The sequence below is a fragment of the Lathyrus oleraceus genome, chromosome 7 (assembly GCF_024323335.1).
Source record: "Lathyrus oleraceus cultivar Zhongwan6 chromosome 7, CAAS_Psat_ZW6_1.0, whole genome shotgun sequence".
NCBI classification, from domain to species: Eukaryota; Viridiplantae; Streptophyta; class Magnoliopsida; order Fabales; family Fabaceae; genus Lathyrus; species Lathyrus oleraceus.
The window spans coordinates 174,869,754-174,889,392 of record NC_066585.1 but is presented as its reverse complement, the minus strand read 5'-3'; the positions used below and the strand labels follow the sequence as shown (position 1 = coordinate 174,889,392).

General features: G+C 36.6%; 1 protein-coding gene across 1 annotated transcript; it reads right to left on the bottom strand.

Annotated features, from left to right (window-relative positions):
- Positions 1-9,169: 9,169 nt before the first annotated feature.
- LOC127100716 (beta-ureidopropionase) lies at positions 9,170-11,143 on the bottom strand. The gene is made up of 6 exons (XM_051037979.1): positions 10,908-11,143; positions 10,679-10,786; positions 10,384-10,572; positions 10,079-10,306; positions 9,774-9,998; positions 9,170-9,667 (listed from the first exon to the last, which is right to left on the bottom strand). Exons 1-6 carry the CDS (start codon positions 11,031-11,033, stop codon positions 9,338-9,340), a joined length of 1,206 nt encoding a protein of 401 aa, XP_050893936.1. The 5' UTR covers positions 11,034-11,143; the 3' UTR covers positions 9,170-9,337.
- Between the last annotated feature and the right edge of the window lie 8,496 nt (positions 11,144-19,639).

Here is a 19,639-nt window from a genome sequence, read left to right as displayed (position 1 = left end):
GGACTGTTTTCTTGCCAGACTAAACCAACCAAGTCATGCTGCATTACACAGCCCACGTTTTTGTTACCTCATTTGGGCCATGCAGTATATTCTCACTCACTTAAGTTTTTGCCCAAAATAACAAAACCTCATGTGTCCATTCCTAATACACCTCACTTGGCATTATTTTGCTTATGGATAAATCATTATTTCTGAGCCCACTAAACATTTGATCCACCATATTTAAAAGCTGAAAACCCTAAGCCTAGAAGGAAGGCATTGGAATTTTCGAGCAAGCAAAGGGCTAGGTCACAGGGCAGACTTTACTTTCTCATCAAGCTCTTGAATTGAGGTTCTTGAAGCACCAAGAAGGAAGCATCCTCTTCTGCCATTCTCTCCATAATCAAGGGGCAGTGGACCTAACTTCCACTAGGTAACTCTATCACTCCTTTTCCATGGTCATGTATTGATACATCTATATCATTACCATGCTTGTTTCATGCCATTGCCATGCTCATCATCATGCTTGCTTCCATGCTAATCATGCTATGCCTATTTTTTGAAGCCCTCAACATGAGGCAATGTTCATGTTATGGATTTATGCTGTTATTTTTTGCCCTTGCCCGTGCCTATATTGACATCTCATTGTCAATATTTCTCCAAGATTAAGCCATCATTTTACTCAAACAAGGATACCATGATAAACCTTGCATTTCATACTTGAAACCTGGGCTTTGTTTCATATCATTTGATGCCCTATGGTGGTTGCATTTTGTTGTGGAAGTTTGAAGAAATCCACTACATTTTCGTGTTTGCATGGCATTAGGGTTTGTCTCCATGAAGAAGACGATGGTGTGTCACCTTAAGAGCCCTTGGATCATTTGCATGCGTTTTAATCTGAGTCGTCCATCATTTTTTGTCTTTTAGTCACTTAAAATAAGTTGCCCTATTGATATATGTTTACATGAGTTATTTTATTAAAATGTTACTTAATAATGTGTCACGCTGGATTATTATTGTTTGGATCATTGGGCCTGCGCATTTCGCTTTCAACACCCCCTTTCGAGGCCCATCAGCACAAATGCACCTTCCATTTTCATTTTTCTTTTTAATTCACATTTATTTTCCGTTTTGATTTTAATTATTTTAAAATATTTTCTTTGTCCATAAAATTACCCAAAAATATTTTCCATTTTTCTCAATGCCTTACTTAATTTTATTTAATTTTTATTTTTGTATTTATTTAATGTTAATATTTTATTTTAATTATTCTTTCCAAGTGGTTCATTTTAACACACATTTTTTTCTTGATTTTATTTTTATATCTTAAAATTATTTTTAGATTTTGATTTTTGGGATGAAGGTTGACCAATGTCCCATAGTCAAACTTACCTTTTCTTGGAATTTTATTTCCCATTTTCAATTTATTTTGGATTTATTTTTGACCTAGTTTGGTTGGTTGACTTTTGGTTTGACTTATGTTTTTTTTCAATTAATTTAGGCACCAATTTTCATTATTTTTAAAATCTTTTTGGGGGATGATGATATCCTGACCCCACCTTACTTAGTTTAATTTTTCATAATTTTCTTGATTAATTTTCTATTTATTTTATATTTATTAAGTTGACTCGAATTTTCAGTTGATTTCTTTATGATCGATGTTTGACTTAGGGATTGCTTATGGCAATTGAAGAGATCTTTTGATCCTCCCTTGTTCATCTCATATTCCATGTATTAGAGGCCTTTCATCTTGATTTTATTTGATCCTTACCTCATTTCTTGATTAAATTATTTCAGTGACCCATTTTTGTGCATTTTTTCATCTGTCTGATTCATCTTTTATCTGTTGCACTTGTTTCTTTCATCCATGCTTACTATTGCTTGATTGTTTAACATGTTCATACTTCTCATGCCTTATTTAATGCTCCTTATATCATTCTTTGATTCTTTGACTTGATTATATACATGTTTACTTATTTGATTTGATTGATAACTGTTGCCTACTTGTATGATGATTGAGGCATATATTCTTATTGTTTGGTAACTGCTGCCTACTTGTATGATGTATGAGGCATATATTCTTATTGTTTGATTACCATGAACCATCCCCATTCATAACAAATGTACCCCTCTCCCATGAAGTGTATAATATTTATTCTTTCATTCTTTATTCATCTGTTAATACAAGAATTAAAACGAACATCCGATAATCATTTCAAAACAAGATCAAAAGCTCGATCCAACATCGAGTAATCATTTTCAAAACTTAACAGAACCAGCACGCATTCATCCATCCTCTTGTAAGTCGATTGCTTCAGGCATCGCCATCTACCTGTAAGTCGATTGCCTCAGACATCGTCATCTACCCTTATTCGTGGCTCCTCTCCTCGCTCCATCCGTCGACTCTTGTTCCGTTTAGGTAGCACCCATTAGGTAGAACCCTTTGTATGATAATATAGGTAGAATTCCCTTATTCTTTGCATGCTAACATTAGGTAGATATTCCCCTTTGTAAATCCTAACACATAGGTCCACATTGCATGACAACTCTAGGGCAGAGCTTCCCCACTTTTAGACCTTCTGTGCGTCTCCGATCTTGTGGCATGTCAATCCGTTCTATTGCAAAGAGGTAACTGCCTAAGACTCGACTCAGCGAGCTGCGACGCCTACTGCTAGGACGTTGAACACATTGCCCACCTTCCTTTGACACAGCTGGTGTCCTCTTTTGTAAGTCCATGTTCAGATGGTGTCATACGGTGAACTGACTTTTTGTGTTTTTTAATCGCAATGTCGCGGATAGCAAGAGTCGCCACCGACTTTTCTTTTATCCAATAAGGAAAGGTGGAAAAGAACAGGAAAGACCTCAATAGATTTTGGGTTCGGGAGGTACATTATACAAAGGGAAGGTGTTAGCACCCTTTGTATCCATGGTTATCCATGGGCTCTTAATTACTGGATCACTTATATTTTTGTCTGAAAAGTGTCGGTGAATTGCTTAAAAAATGTTTGAAAGAGAGTTTAACTTTGTAATGATTCTCGTATGAATGTATACAAAGTGTTTATCTCATTTGATTTTGGAAATGGTTTAGAAAAATATAACTCGGTAATGATTCTAGTATGAATGTATACCAAGTGGTGATTTTCTAGGATTTGTAAAGTGTAAAGTGTGAGGGGTGGAAAATGTTTTAGGTTATGATCCAGTAATTGAGAGTTATACCTTCCTGAGGTCGTTATGGGCATTTCCTATCCTTATGAGGGTAAAACTGTCCTTACTATTGAGAAGTAAGTAATCTTACCCTTTGGATGTTTAAGGGTCACCGTAGGGTCATCGATAGGTCATTGCAGGCAACAGTTGTAAGGATACCTTAGCATTCGAAGGGACGATCATCATTTAACCGTAGGCTACACCGAAGGGTCATCGAGGGACAAAATTGTATTTTCGAAGGCAACATCCGAGGGACCATGATTTATTTTATGATGATTTAATCGAAGGGCCATTGCTAAGTGTATCCCCACATTCGCGGGACATGACCATTATACCGTAATACCGTAGGGCAGCAAAGAGAGGTCCAAGATCACATATTTAAAGGCCATATTTTAAAGTTAATTAGGTAATTAGGATGAATCTCCACATTAAAATCAATACATTAAAAATAATACATTAAAATTAATACATTAAAATTAATTAAGCAATTTAGGGCAGCTCTTCACAAGGGTATCCCACAAATAAAGTGGAAGACCTAAACAGCAATCTTTTCCTGGGATATGTGAGCCTTTACAAAATTCAGCAAACGGGTTAGAATACCAATCAGGATGCAATCAAGAGTTGCACCAAAGCAGTAATAGTATCAGGTAAACAGAGCATGGTTATGATAAAACAGGTCAGCTGGGCAAAGATCAAAACAGAGCGAAAAAACAACGGCATCCATTACAACAATTCAAGGTATCCAGGCATACTTAAGTCCACATGCAAAACCTCAAATATATTTATGCATTCAATTATGGTATCACATGTGAATTCGGAACATAAAGCGGCGATAGTAACGCAAACCTGTTTGCAATTGAATTGCAATCTTGAATTGGCCGATCGGATCGAATTGAGCGGTGCCGCCGGCTTTTCCTTCAGGGTTTCCTTTAGGGTTACTTGGAATAAGTTAAACAGTGGTCCTGAACACTCCACCATAAGCCGGTAGGATTTGTTCTTGGATTCTTCAAATAAACAACAAATTAAAACGAAGGAAATAAACTAGACCCTAACGTAAGGTTAGATCCGGTAAAAAGGTACACAATAGTTTCCGTTGTAGAAACTATGGTGCGAAAAGAGTTAACTAAACGCTAAAAGGAAATAGGAAATTGCAAGGGAAATAGTGTAGAACTCGTAGGAAAAACAATGCCTAAGCTGCTGGAAAAGAAAATATGCAAAAGTGAAAACGGCAAAGGAAAAAAATGTGGAAAAGCTTCCGGGCCTCTTTAGGTTTTCCAAGTGGCTATTTATATTGGTGTCATTAAGTAACTGCCTGCTGCCAAAAGGTCTTCAACGTGGCTAATTTCATGGCGTGGATATAGGGCCCAACACTCCTCAACGTCTCTTCAAGTCTCTGAGGCGTTGCTTGCGCCCAAAAAGTAGGGTAGTGGTGTGACGCTCGTCACACCATGTGTGACGTCCGTCACAAGGCTGTTTTGCGTGACGCTCGTCACGCCCTCTGTGACGTCCGTCACAAGCACAGCATTTGTGTCTTGCGCTTTGGGCTGGGCTTTGCTATTTGGTTCGCTTTCTCTCCTTTTTGCACCTCTTTTCCTCCATTTTTACTTGTGCTTCCAAATAAGCCACCTGAGACAAATAGGAAGAAAATACCGCGTAATATCTAACAACATAAAGTGAACTGAAATAAATAATGATAAAATTTAATTGAATCAAGTCCTAAAATATGATATAATTTCATGTTATCACTAGGCGAGCGTGTAGCGAACAGGCCAGTTTGGGCCATTTTCTGGATTGGGCCATTCGTGAGCTGGGCCTTTGTTCCTTTAAGATCAGTGTCATAAAAATGAGTCGGAATGCCTTGAAAAATGTCTTAAAATATTAATGGGCAAATTTTGGGGTATGACAGATGGCAATCCTTAACCCCTAGTTAGGCAAACTACGACAACTCTGATTCTCATGTTCAGATGAGATACGTAGGCACGAGATGCGATGTCTTTCCGAGTTTTGACTGACGACTAACAACTAATCCTTGCTTGCTTTCGCCCTTGCTATGATTCTTTTCTCTCGCCCTCGTTGCGATTGAGACCTTCCCTTTCTCTTGCCCTAGTTGCAATCGAGACCCTTGTTCCCATAGTTAGCTGAACTACGTTTTGCTCTGATTCTCATTCCATATGAGATACGTAGGCATAAGACGCGATGTCTTAGCGAGCACACTTCTCTTTAACCCATAGGCACCCGAGGTACGAAGACTTTGATTCTCATATTCAGATGAGATACGTAGGCAGTGGATGCGACATCTTTGCGAGTCATTTTCTTTTGACTTTTTTTTTTAGTAAATAGTACCTTAGATTTACCTACACCCTTTAGACTAGAACAACAAGAGTGGATCCCGTAGAGTACTGAGGATGCGTAGGGGTGCTAATACCTTCCCTTTGCATAACCGACTCCCGAACCCTAGATTTGGTTGCGAGACCTTGTCTTTTCCTATCTTCAGGTTTTCTTCGATCGTTTCCTTTCCCTCCTTTGGGATAAATAACGAACGGTGGCGACTCTTCTGTTTCTTTTCCTCGCCGATTGTTTTTTTCGCCTAGTTGCGACAATATGGTTATGTGTATTTAATGAAACACAAATCAGAGTCCTTTGAAAAGTTCAAGGAATTCAAGAATGAAGTACAAAACCAACTAGGTAAGAATATTAAAACTCTTCGATCAGATCGATTTGGTGAGCATTTAAGCCTAGAGTTTGATGACCATCTGAAAGAGTGTGGGATCCTATCCCAACTTACTTCTCCTGGAACACCCCAATGGAATGGTGTATCTGAGACAAGAAATTGAACCTTGTTAGACATGGTTCGATCCATGATGAGTCACGCCGATCTTCCAAACTCCTTTTGGGGACATGCACTATTGACAATAGCTTACACACTTAACCGTGTTCCATCCAAAAAGGTTGAGAAGACACCATATTAGATATGGAATGGTAAGAAACCACATATGTCTTACATGAAGATTTGGGGTTGCGAAGTTTATGTGAAACGACAAATTTCGACTAAGCTTGAGCCCAAATATGACAAATGCTTATTTGTGGGGTATCCTAAAGAAACAAGAGGGTATTACTTCTACAATCCTTCTGAGGGCAAAGTGTTTGTCGCTCGATTTGGAGTTTTCCTAGAAAAGGATTTTATTTCCAAAGGAATCAGTGGGAGGAAAGTAGATCTTGAAGAAATTCAAGAATCACAAAGCATTATTACACCTATGGAGGAATTAGAGCAGGAAACACAAGTAGTTGTGGAAGAGTAACCTGCCAAGTAGAACAAGATTAATGTAGGTCAAGCAGGATACATCACCTACCTGAGAGATATTGATCAAGATGAGCCTATGACCTATCAAGAGGCCATAACTGGTCCCGAGTCTACGAAGTGGCTAGAAGCCATGAAATCTGAAATGGATTCCATGTACACAAACCAAGTTTGGACCTTGGTAGAGCCTTCTGTAGGAGTTAACCCTATAGGATGCAAGTGGGTCTTCAAAAAGAAGACTGACATGGATGGTAAGGTACATACTTATAAGGCAAGACTGGTTGCAAAAGGATATAAACAAATTCATGGGGTTGAGTATGATGAAACATTTTCACCAGTTGCAATGCTTAAATCTGTTCATATTTTACTTGCTATCGATGCATATCATGATTATGAAATATGGAAGATGGATGTCAAAACTGCTTTCCTTAATGGGAATCTTCTTGAGGATGTGTACATGACACAACCTGAAGGATTTGACATACCAGAAGAAGTCCAAAAGATATGTAAGTTACAAAGATCAATCTATGAATTGAAGCAAGCTTCCAAAAGCTGGAATCTTCGTTTTGATGAAACAATAAAATAATATGGATTCATCAAGAATGAAGATGAGCCTTGTGTATACAAGAAGGTTAGTGGAAGCATGATCGTCTTCCTGGTATTATATGTAGATGACATATTACTCATTGGAAACGATGTCCTTAGCCTACAACAAGTAAAGTCTTGGTTGGGGAAATGCTTTTCTATGAAGGACTTGGGTGAAACAACCTATATATTAGGAATCATGATCTATAGAGATAGATCACAAAAACTGTTTGGCCTAAGTCAGAGTACATACATATAAGGACATATGCATCTGCAATAGGATATATCATGAGAACTCATTAAATATAAGGACATTATTTTTAAAGTATCCGTAGTTGAGCTTTGTTGTAAAGTGGGATAACATTAAAGCATTAAGACTATTATGTATATAGACTGATGATCACATCTCATGGATCATGGATATGGAGATATCAAGTCTTAAACATAGGTATGAATATTAAGAGTAATATTTATACTGGATTGACCCACTATGAGAATACTATATAGAATGTTATGCAAAGTGTCATAAGTTATTCTCATGGTGATAGTGGTGTATACCACCCTTCGACCTGAAACCACTATGGACCCTAGATGTAGAGTCGAGTGCCTTATTGCTGATCAAACATTGTTTGTAACTGGATGACCATAAAGACAGTTGATGGGTACTCCACGAAGCATGCTGAGGGACATGAGTGACCTAGATGGAATTTGCCCATCCTGCGTAACAGGATAAATGTCTACGGGACCAATATTGAACTGGACAAGGATGACATGGTCTATGTCTTGTGTTCAATATAGACATAGGGGCAAAAGGGTAATTATACACATAAATATCATCACAAAAGAATTTGTTAGATCACATGAAATTTTAGTGTCTTGGATAGCAGTGATGTGTTGCTAGATACCACTCACTGTTTATTATGTTAAATACGTGATTTAATATAATTGCTAATGTCGCGAAAATCTACAGGGTCACACACAAATGGACGGATTGATGAGAGATAGAGTAAATAAGGAACACCGTAAAGTACGGTGCACTTAAGTGAATTGTAGAACATCGTAAGATACGATGTACTTAAGTAGAATACGAAATATGGTATGGTACCACGCGCTTAAGTGATTTTGGCATATCATAAGATATGAGCCACATACACCTAAGTAGGCTTTTTAGCTTGCAGCCCACACAAGTGGTTCTATAAATAAAACCCTTGTGCAGAAGCATTTGTGTAGTTGTAATTCCGTTTCTCTCTCTCTCTCACTCAAAGCCTTCAGTCGTCACCATTCCGTTCGTGTGGACTGAGTAGAGACGTTGTCACCATTCAACGTTCGTGATCGCTTCTTAAATCTGCATCAAAGGTTTCAATCGTCACAAGAGGTAACGATTCTATCACTGATCATGCTCATTCGTAAGGATCACTAAAGGAATAATTTTTTAAATTCTGCTGCGTTTTGGATCGCTATTCTCCATCAAATCTATCATAGTGTTTTCCTTTGAAGCTAGTAGATTGATTAGGAAATGATCGAAAGTTGTGCACCCATTTTCCATGGATGAAAGGTATGAATTAGGTGCTCTTGATACCAATTTGTTGGATAACTTGAATTTCAAGTTATTCCACAAATTGAAGAATCAAAGAAAGATTAAAGTAATTTTGAGAAAATCGTGTATTGATTGAACGAGGAACGCCGCACACGCGCATGCGCATATAAGAGATAAAGAGAGTTTAGATAAATAGTAAAGTTATAACTAACCAACCAACTATGGATGTAACATTTTGTTTGTGTTGCAAGTTACCCTTGCAACAATTCTAAGTTGTCACTAAAACCAAAATACAAAAAAATCAGAATTTTATTTCTAATAGTATTTGGAAACTTTTCAACCTAGTAGAAGCTGTAATATTGCAAAATAGTTGTCATAACAATGATTCTAGTACCTTTAGAACTATCCCCTCCCCTATGTGGAGAAGTTTGTGATCGTTGATCTCTATACAACGCTTGAGATTAAACTTAATGATTAAGCAATTAGTATTATTATCTTTTTCTTAAAATTTTATGCATTATTTCTATAAGTTTTAGTTTCATCAAATTCCATTCAAATCCTTGGAGTTGCTATGTAGAACTAGTGTTATTTCAGTTTTCTAATAATCCAAACCTTGTCTGAAAACATCATTTGAGTTTGTTTCTTTTGAACATAATACATATAATATCCCACACAAGAAGAAACAGTTTGAAAAGATTGCAATGAGCACTTTCTAGCACAGGTCATGAGGATCTCTAATGAAGTAAGGGATCACGGATGACTTGAGGCTCAAATTCTGGTTTCAAATACCGAGCAAGTGTCTCTGCATACAACTCGTATCGTGCTGTCATACGGAAACCCCATTTGTCTTTATATTGCCTGCACAGGTTAAGATCCATGTCTGTTACTAATAGGCCATCCCTGTGATGCGATAAACACGGCGTGCAGGATGCGTCCGGTGCTGAAATATAACTTGATCCATAAAAATTAAAATCTGTAGAAGTAACTGGACCGGGGAATGTCTCAGTCCCGACACGGTTGATTGAAGCAAAATAGTAACTATTTGCTATTGCCGCATTACGTTGCTGCATAATAACAATAACACCATTAAGCCATATATTAATACGCAGTGCAAACTTATCTATAGAAAAGAGTCTAACATGTCTTCCATCAATATACAAAAGAACTAACCTCTATTGGCCACATTGCTTCAGTGAGTTCACCAATAGTAGCAGTAGGGTTGAAAATAATTTCGGCGCCATTCAAGCCAAAAATTAAAGAATTTAACGGATGGTGCCTACCGAAACATATATTAATGGCAATCTTTCCAAATGCTGTTTCAAATACAGGGTGGCCTGTATTTCCTTCCATATAAAATGTGCTCTCATTCATCTCTCCAATTCTTGGTATATGGTTCTGCCAAATGATGCCTTAGATATATCCGAAAGAAATGCTTTTTGTATTAGAATCAAAAAAGAAAAGTTTAGGAAATATACCTTTCTGTGTATACCAATTATATTGCCGTGATTCCCAATTACTACGGCAGTGTTCCAAATAACCTCTCCGTGATTCAAATCCCTCTCAAGAATTGGGCTTATAATCACCATGTTATACTTGACTGCGAAGCTTTGCAAAAATTTAGTTGATTCTCCATCGACAGGTTCTGCAAATTCACACCACTTCTTGTCTCGTGTCCAAACGCCTAATGGCATCATCCACATTTCCTACAATCAAATTTTATATTTAAATAAAAAACACAAAAGTTTTTCTGATAAATGTTCATATGCAGAAGACAACTTACTTGCAAGCATAATATGTTGACTCCTGATGAACCAGCAGAATCAATAATTGGCCTTACTTTCTCAAATATAGCCTTTTTTTGATCCACAAAATGAGCAGTTGTTGGGAGGGCAATAGAGTTTTGAATCAAACCTACCCTCACTACTCGAGGTTCCCTCAATACTTCTTTATCCGCATGAAAGCAGAAAGCCTGATGATTACGTTCAATTTATTTATTTTTCAAAATTATTTCCAGCGTGAAAGTGTCAGTGCCGTGACTGTGATTCATAGGAAAAAAGAGTGAATTGTATTCATACCTGGAGGTCAAAACCATGTTCTGTGGAAAGAGCTGTAGCAGATTGAGGTAGAGCAATTGTTTCAAGTGCTTTTCCACAATTAAGTCCAGTAAGCAAACGATTGACTTCCTGCAACACATATCCAATTCACTTTCCGTAAAGATTGAATAATATTGAAAAGCATGAACATATGAGTCACAGAAGCAAATAAATTATAGGTTGGAGTGTTTGAGTGTGAGAGTAGAGTAACCTGGAAGTGATGGGGTTTAAGATTGTCCTTGAGAAGAAGGTGAAGGGAATCGTAGCCACAAATAGAGCCATCGTTGGAGAGGTTGAATTGTTCATTCTCTTCCCTGTTTTGGAACTTCTTCTCCATCTCCACGCTATGTAATAGACAAGAGTAACAGGAGTTGGAATATTGTTTATCTATAATATGATTTCATGTTGGGTTTTCTAAGGACGTGAATCCATTTTTCTTACTTAATTTGGCATTTAGTATGTTTCGTGTTGTTTTGATTTGATGTAGAATTTTGCCATTGACTGAGTCAAAAAAGGAAAATGAATTTTGCACCATATAATTAGTTTTTTTTAAAATCAGTTAATACTCAACTTTACTTAAATATTCGAGAATCAACTGCAACACGTGAGTCCGTGCGGATACACGGATAAGTTACTATGTAATAATATGTTACTCGTTTTTAAGGGTTTACTAATTGTGTCACACAAGGTTCTGCTCTTGGAAAACCAGAACAATTTTAGATTTTTATGGGTGAATCTCACCATCAATTCTCGATTAATCTCTATGCTATATTTGTTATCAACACGAAATGATGCAAATGTGTTTGAATTAAGGAATGGAAAGAAGAAACAATGGTTGAAAACTAAGTTAAAGAAGGTCGTCGTTATTCGTTATGGTGAAATTTAGAATTGGAGTATTGAAAGAAAAAATTGATAAGATCACACCTATAATAGAATATAGATGTTAGCTAATTAATTAGTTAAAGTTTGTTATAAGACAATTAATTCGTTAATTTCTTAGAAGCTCTGTTAATAAAGCATCTCATCTCATGCAACTATTTTGTATCTTTTCAATATTGTCATATATATTTCTCATTTTTAATTTTATATTTTTGAGTCTCTTTTTTTTATAGTGAAAGTAATATTGTATTAGAGATAATCAGGATTCGTGTTACGATAAGGAGTCAATCAAGTGAATTTGGAGGCTATTATTGTTGGTTGAGAAAATTCGTGATGATTTGATTGTTCGACAAAAATGCCGCGACAATGCAACAGAAAATATCTAATGAATTTAATGTGAAATTTCGTGAGATTTAGAAAACAGTCCCAAAGAAAGCACCATTGTTTCAGAGTGGAAAAGAAGATCGTTGGTGTGCTGATGAAGGTCTTTGTAAAAGCTCTCTGGTAAGATAGTGTAGTTTTTCAGTAGGTTGATTAAGGGGTGTACCTGCAAGGTTGACACTCAAATGCAAGTCAGTGAGATGTTGGACATGTAACTTGCAAGAGTGAATGAAAAGTGTACATGTCATGATGCGTAACTAGGCTTATATACGGTTGACGCTTGAGACTGCTCTCGGTAAGAGCGGCGTGGATTACGGGAGACCGTTGGATTATATCTGACATCATAAGATGAGTATGTGGTTTGACTTTGGTGTGCGACCTCGTGGTGAGAGTGCATCTGTTCATCGATCTTTAGTGAGTATTATGGAGTGGGTCTTTTGTATTAGAAATGATCTTGTTGGACCGTTTAATCAGTTTAGAACCTAAGATACATGAGAAGCTGTTAAAAATAAATAAAGATTTTGACATCAAATAAATATTTATAATTTTTTATGTTTTTATTATAAATATGTGTTGTGAAACTGAAAGATTGCACCACTCTAGATCTTCTTGTGGTGAAAATCTAGCAATAATATTAATCACGTCATGAATATTGATGTGCGAGGAAAAGAACAACGTCAATCAAAATAAATGACTTCAATAAAAAATTTAAATTGCTAGAAAAATGGTGTAAACAAATCCACAACAAATAAATAACTTTTCTGAAGAATAAGTTTGTGAGTCTAGGGACCAAGCAAACTTCATCGGGATTTTCACATTAGGAACCAAGCAAAGTTTCACATCACTCTTACCAAACAAATCTTTTCCCCTTATGGTCTTCAACTCCTTTCGCATCTCAAGGAATTGGTCTTTCATTTTATCCATCTTTTCATAAACATCAGGGCCTTCAGACGGCTCGGAATGACAGTTGGTGTCTTCAACACGAGGCAGAGTGTGAACAATCGGTGGTGGCACAAACATGATCGGGCTAGATGCCGACATGGAAGTAAAAGTAGGCACAAAACCTTCAGGTACAAAGTTGGGAGGCATTCCCCATGGGAATCTAGCAGACATGACAGGAGCAAAGTGAGCAGCAGTAGCAGGAATGGTAGAGGTGGCAACTTCGGAAATGACAGTCCTCTGAGGAGGAGGAGTTGCAGGCGTTGGAGAAGATTGACTTGAAGCAGCTAACATTGACTCCATCATGGTAGTCAGGCGAGCCATCTCTTCCTTAAAGTCTTTGTTCTCTTGCTCTAGATGTTCCATGATTCTTGAGTGATTGGCGCAGGTATTGTATCGATGAGTCAGCTTGGCTGAAGCACAGAAGAAGAACCAATAAGACATCTGGCCAAAGAGAAACCTGTATGCAAATGATGCATGAAATGCAATGCTTGATTGTTTTCATTTTCAAGGAACTTACTGTTTTATTTTCAAACATATATAATAACAATTGCACAATTCGATTGACCATAAAAATCTCTTTTATTTATATAATTGGAAGGATTACACTGAGTATAATTTCAGAAACCAAAATACAAAATACAAGAGAAAATGAAACTAATCATCCTAAGGATCCCTAACAACAACGTCAGAAGATCAGGCTGCGGGCGCGTACTTCCTTCAGATGTGCCGAATCTCGAACTCAAAAGAAGTCTTCATCTGAGTCTTCTCTAGGACAAGATATTACAACGAGTTACAAGAAAATAATCTACCAAATTTCCAACGAACTGTATTTTATACTCAAGTGTTTTTCAATCTTTTCAACTATCTATACATGAATCCCATAAGCCAAAATGTTTAGAAGTGTTTATGAATCCCCTTAGATAGGTCCAAATTCTGTCAAATTTTAAGAACTCCAAGGAAATTATAACCCTGCCTCTAAGTTTTTCTTAGATGTCTCCAAAGGTCTGTCAAATTCAAAGAATATCATCCTAAAATTTTCTATTATTGTCTCTCTAACTAGGAGTACAACATCTTCCTTCACTACTACAAATACTATATTTCATGATGAAGCTTTCACCTCAATTATTAAAAAACTGAGGTCAAATGACCTAGAACGCGCTAAATATTATTTTTTTAAGAAACTTTATCTTTCACCTCGATTTTTTAGGAAAACCAACGTAAAATGTTGTTCAGTGTTTGAGCTTTGATTCCCAGCTCCTGCAATTTTATGTTTTATTTACAACTAAAATTGCGCCTTTATTTTTTATAAATTTTACGTCGGATATTATCCCTCGATTGTTGAAGAAAACCGAGATAAAAACTCTAAAAACAATTTTTATTCCTTCAGAATTATAATGTTTTGTTTCATTCAAAACATCCAAGAGATGAAATATTCAATCATTTAGGTTGTGATGTAATTATTCAAAATTACATGAAATGTATGGCATGTGTTTGACTTGGATTTTGGTAAACAAGCGCTAGTCTTCAAAAATTGATACTTTGGTTACTTACAGGATCGACTAAATTGCTCATAAGACATATGTGTATAGTTCTTGTTTAAAGTTTTTCTTACTAGTAAGTTCTTCGAAAATAATTTTGAATTTAAAAGTAATGCAAAGAATATTTATTAAAAGTATAAAAAAGGAAAATAATTTAGACATGAATGTAAATGGAATGAAAATGACTTTAATGTAAATAGATTGACATTGAATGAAAATATGGTGTTTCATACATACATATTCTCAAAAACTCTTTTCTCAATAACACTAGATACTTTGAGTGATTTTGAGTTTAGTACAATATTGAACACACCGAATCTTAATGCTAAGACTCCTATTTATACTACTTCGATAGTAACGGTAACAAACAGTATTTTCTCCTAAAAATGACATGTTCTCGCTTGCATGCGTTTTGCTTTTCATAGACCTCCATGCGTCCTTTGAAGGAACTGATAAGGCCAAAATACGATTATTAGAATCGTTTTGAATTATCTTCATTGAACTCGTCTTCGAATCGTTCCAGAAACTTCTAAGTCCTATTATAATGCTATTTCGACACTATGACAACTTCTTTGCCAAGTCCCAGTCGAAAGGCTTTGCCTAACTTCCCGTCAAAGTCAACTTGGATTTTCAAAATATTTCCTTAAGTTTTATACTTGAATTCCTCAACTCTATTGCAAAAAAAAAATTGGTAGAAATTGGCTGAAGCCAAATTGTCTGGCCACCAAGTTGGGTTGATAGCTAACAAGTCTCATGCCACCTCTTCCCAGCAAAACTTTGGTCGACATGACAATAGGCTTGAGAAAAGTTACCCAGATGTTAAGGGCCTCTAAATGGTGTTCAACAGAAAGAGGTGGAAATTATCTTTTAAACAAATCAGACCCATGACTCCGACTAACAAAATGGGCCATATAGGAGACAAAGGTAGCACAGTCTGCATACATGGAGAAGTATTTCTTGAAGGTTGCTTCGGTCGAAAGGCAGAAATCTTTCGGGGCAAGTAGAACAGGCCTAGTAGCTTCAACTCATCTATCTTTGACATGTTTTGTTAAGTCAGACGGAATGGTATGTTGGTGTAAGCCCTAGAGGCCAATACATTTTGGTACTTGTATCGAATAACAAAAGGCATTCTCTTTATTATGGTTGATTAATAAAGTCCCTGGAATAGATAGTCCGTTTAATGTATTAAGTGTGACTTAATCATGAGAACACATTAAACATAAGGACACTATTCCTAAAGTATCCGTAGTCGAGCTTTAGTGTGAAGTGGGAGAACATTAAAGCATTAAGACTATTATGTTTGTAGACTGATGATCACATCTCATGGATCATGGATAAAGAGTTATCAAGTCTTAAACATAGGTATGAATATTAGGAGTAATATTTATACCGGATTGACCCGCTATGAGAATACTATATAGAAAGTTATGCAAGGTGTCATAAGTTATTCTCATGGTGATAATAGTGTATTCCACTCTTCGACCTGAAACCACTATGGATCCTAGATGTAGAGTCGAGTGCTTTATTGCTGATCCAACGTTGTCCGTAACTGGATAACCATAAAGACAGTTGATGGGTACTCCACAAAGCATGCTGAGGGACATGAGTGACCTAGATGGAATTTGCCCATCCTGCATAACAGGATAAATGTCTATGGGCCCAATATTGAACTGGACAAGGATGACACGGTCTATGCCTTGTGTTCAATATAGACATAAGGGCAAAAGGGTAATTATACACATAAGTATTATCACAGAAGGTTTTGTCAGATCACATGACATTTTCGTGTCTTGGGTAGTAGTGATGTGTTGCTAGATACCGCTCACTGTTTATTATGTTAAATGCGTGATTTAATATAATTGCCAACGTCACGAAAAACCTACAGGGTCACACACAAAGGACGGATTGATGAGAGATAGAGTAACTAAGGAATACCGTAAGGTACGGTGCCCTTAAGTGGATTATAGAACATCGTAAGGTACGGTGTACTTGAGTAGAATACGAAATATGGTAAGGTACCATGGGCTTAAGTGATTTTGGGCATATTATAAGATATGGGCCAAAATACACTTAAGTGGGCTTTTAGCTTGAAGCCCACACAAGTGGTTCTATAAATAGAACCCTTGTGCAGAAGCACAAAGGGCGGTTGCATTATTTCGTTTTCTCACTTTCTCTCTCTCTCACTCAAAGCCTTCATTCATACCAGCTAGCACTGAGATTGAAGGAATCCGTTCGTGTGGACTGAGTAGAGACGTTGTCATCGTTCAACGTTCGTGATCGCTTCGTGGATTTGCATCAAAGGTTTTGATCGTCACAAGAGATCTGCACCAAAGGTTTCAACCGTCACAAGAGGTAAATATTCTATCACTGATCATGACCATTCGTAAGGATCTCTAAAGGAGAAAATTTTAATTTCCGCTGCGTTTTGGACCGCAATTCTCCTTCATGGTAACCCTCAGAGAAGGTTCAAAAGTGGTATTAATCCATAGTCGCAGAAGCCACATAGGACCAAAGATCTGATACTTTTGATCTAGGTCGGTTATGGATTTATGTTAAATGAAGAAAGCCTAAGAGCTTCATACAAGGAACCTAAAATTAGTTTACTAAGACAGATGTTCCGCCCCTCATAGATTTGGGTTGCCAAATGTTTGAACTTCTTGGCTACCTGTAGAAAGCTAGAACATAGGACAAAATGGGATAGTCAAAAAGTGAGGAAAGCAATATGCTCATAGTCAGAGACTTCATTACATTGTTTTTCTTATTGATCTTCAATGTAGTTACTATAGCTTGGACGAGTAAAAGAGAAGGTTGGTTTGGTTTTATTTTTTAGGGAAGGGTCAAAAGTTTCCCCGTCGAGTCGAAAGCCAGTAATGGCATCCACGTCAAAGAGGGTAGGAGTTACCATTCCACAATGAAGGTGAAAAGTGTTAGTCGAGCCTTCTCAAAACAAAAGGGCTTAAATAATCATGTTTGCATTGTACTTGGGGCCAACTCTGGACAATTGAATTGGATCATAGACACCTTGGTCTTTCCATAAATGTTCATTTTTCTTTTCTACTTTATCTAACCAATTGATGTAAGCCTCATTTCTAATAGTAGGAGAGGAACATAAAACACGTTGGGGGTGAACTCATGAACCCTAAATCATATATTTTGTCTTCAAACTCTCAGGGTTTGCAGCGATTCAAGCAAGGAAAGAACTTCTTTACTGTTCAGGTTTTTTAGAAGATCTGGGAAATGGACCCGAGAATGCATGAACAATACCTAAAATAGAGAAATATATCAATACCTGGGAAGCCCAGATCATGGCATTTTCTTCCTCCATTGGTGGTTCAAGAATGTAGGTACGATCAGCAAGAAAAACATGAGCGATAACTTCAAAAGCAAGCGGGATTGGAAGTTGTTATTTTAAAGAAGAAGAATAAGCCATTGTTTTTGAAGTTTGACGAAGGAACGAAAATGAAAGTTTACAAAAGTTGAAGATTTTTAGGGGTTTGAAGAAGAAGAAGAAGGTGTAAAAAAGGAAAGTGAAATAATAATGGTGTATATATAATGGAAGCAAATATTTTAGTGTCTTCATCGAATCTGGACAAATGGGGCTTGATTTTTCTGATTTGAAATCAATTAACTGATTTCTTTATTGTGATTTAATCTTACGACCCAAGATGTCTTAGGAAATTGGAGTAATGTTAATAGATATCCCACACATTTAGTGATGTAACAGTTTGGTAAAGTAGTCATGATGAATATGACGTAGGCAAACTACTTTGAATAGTGTGAGCAGGTACTAAAAACATCACCTTTCTTCCATCTGGTCGAAAGTGGCATTTTTGGGGGGCATCATTTAGCTTGGGAATTTTGGTGTAGTATTTCAAAAATAAAGGTGTGATATGAAGGTATGAGAATGCTATGTATAAAATAACCTAGCTATGGTTTCGACATTTGGATAACTTCGAGTGAAGATGTGAGTTCGATTCGCTTATAAGATGTTTTTGAACTTAGTCTATTTTGAGTTCAAGGTTTAGATAACCTAGAAATTTGCCAAGCCTAGTTTGGAAGAGTCTCAAGAACAGATCCACAATATTACGATCACTCTCTCTTCAAAACATGTTCAGAACTTCGGAAAGGGTTATGTTGGTCTCGCATATTTGATAGAAGTAGAAATAAGATAAATTCACAGGCTAAGTACAATAAGCTAAATCATTTTGATGTCATGCTTCAAGGTTCGACAGAAGAAACTTTCGACAAAATCATTTAAGAGGTTTAAAAGAAGGTTTGAAATAGCAATAGAAGTTCAAGACAGTTCAAATGTCGAAGACACGTGAAAGTAGATTGGAAGGATGAAGTCCGCATAAGGGAGTGCATGATAATTTCTATGAAGATAACTGTTATCAACGGTTAACATTATAATAATATATAAGATGAGTTAATTCATGTAAGAACAAAAATTGTTCTACAACAGATTCCATGATTTTGATGATAACAAAGGATGAAACCAAAAATGGCACCCTAACGAAAAGTTTCTAAGTGTGCAGGGTTCTAAAGAAAGAAGAAACAAATCTGATGATGTCATCAGATGCAAAACAAGATCAGATGCAAAAACTCAAGTATCAGAAGCATCTAAAGTGGAATCTCATTCAAGAAGCTCTGACTCTGGACTAAACTACAAAGTATCAGAAGCATCTGAACATGAAGTAAAGTCTAGAAGCTCTGACTCTGAATTAATGCCTTCTGTAAACTCTGGAAGTTATCAGCGCCATCTGAACTTTCAAGAAATAACATCAGAAGCAAGATTCTCCAGATACACGAAGTCTAATCAGAATTGTTAATCATGATGAAGTAACGTTTAAGCCAAGTTAAAGTTCTGCAAATGGATTTCCTCAATTAGAAAGAGACGTTAATCTCCACTTCCAAGAGAGAAGATACTAATTGTGGTAAGTAGTCACTTCTAAGAGAAAAAGTCTACTGCAGAAGCTATTAATGGAATGGCGTAACTACATCTCAATATCCAACAGATTCAACGCTACTTCAACTCTACTTCAACTCCTATAAATAGAGAAGAAATCTCATTCAGTAAGCAAGAAATCAACTAGCCAAAACTATACTGAAATTATATCACGCTCAAGAAAAACATCTTTGTTCTTCAAAGAATTTCACTAAGCTTTTGCTTATCAAGTGAAAAATTTGTTCTTAAGTTTGTAAT

Excerpts from the sequence above, each read along its gene's own strand:
- LOC127100716 (XM_051037979.1), bottom strand. The coding sequence starts at position 11,033 with ATGGAGAAGAAGTTCCAAAACAGGGAAGAGAATGAACAATTCAACCTC. Across the intron at positions 10,307-10,383 it reads TCAACATATTATGCTTGCAA|GAAATGTGGATGATGCCATT; the intron begins GTAAGTTGTCTT and ends ATTTGATTGTAG. Across the intron at positions 9,668-9,773 it reads AAGCAATGTGGCCAATAGAG|CAACGTAATGCGGCAATAGC; the intron begins GTTAGTTCTTTT and ends GTTATTATGCAG.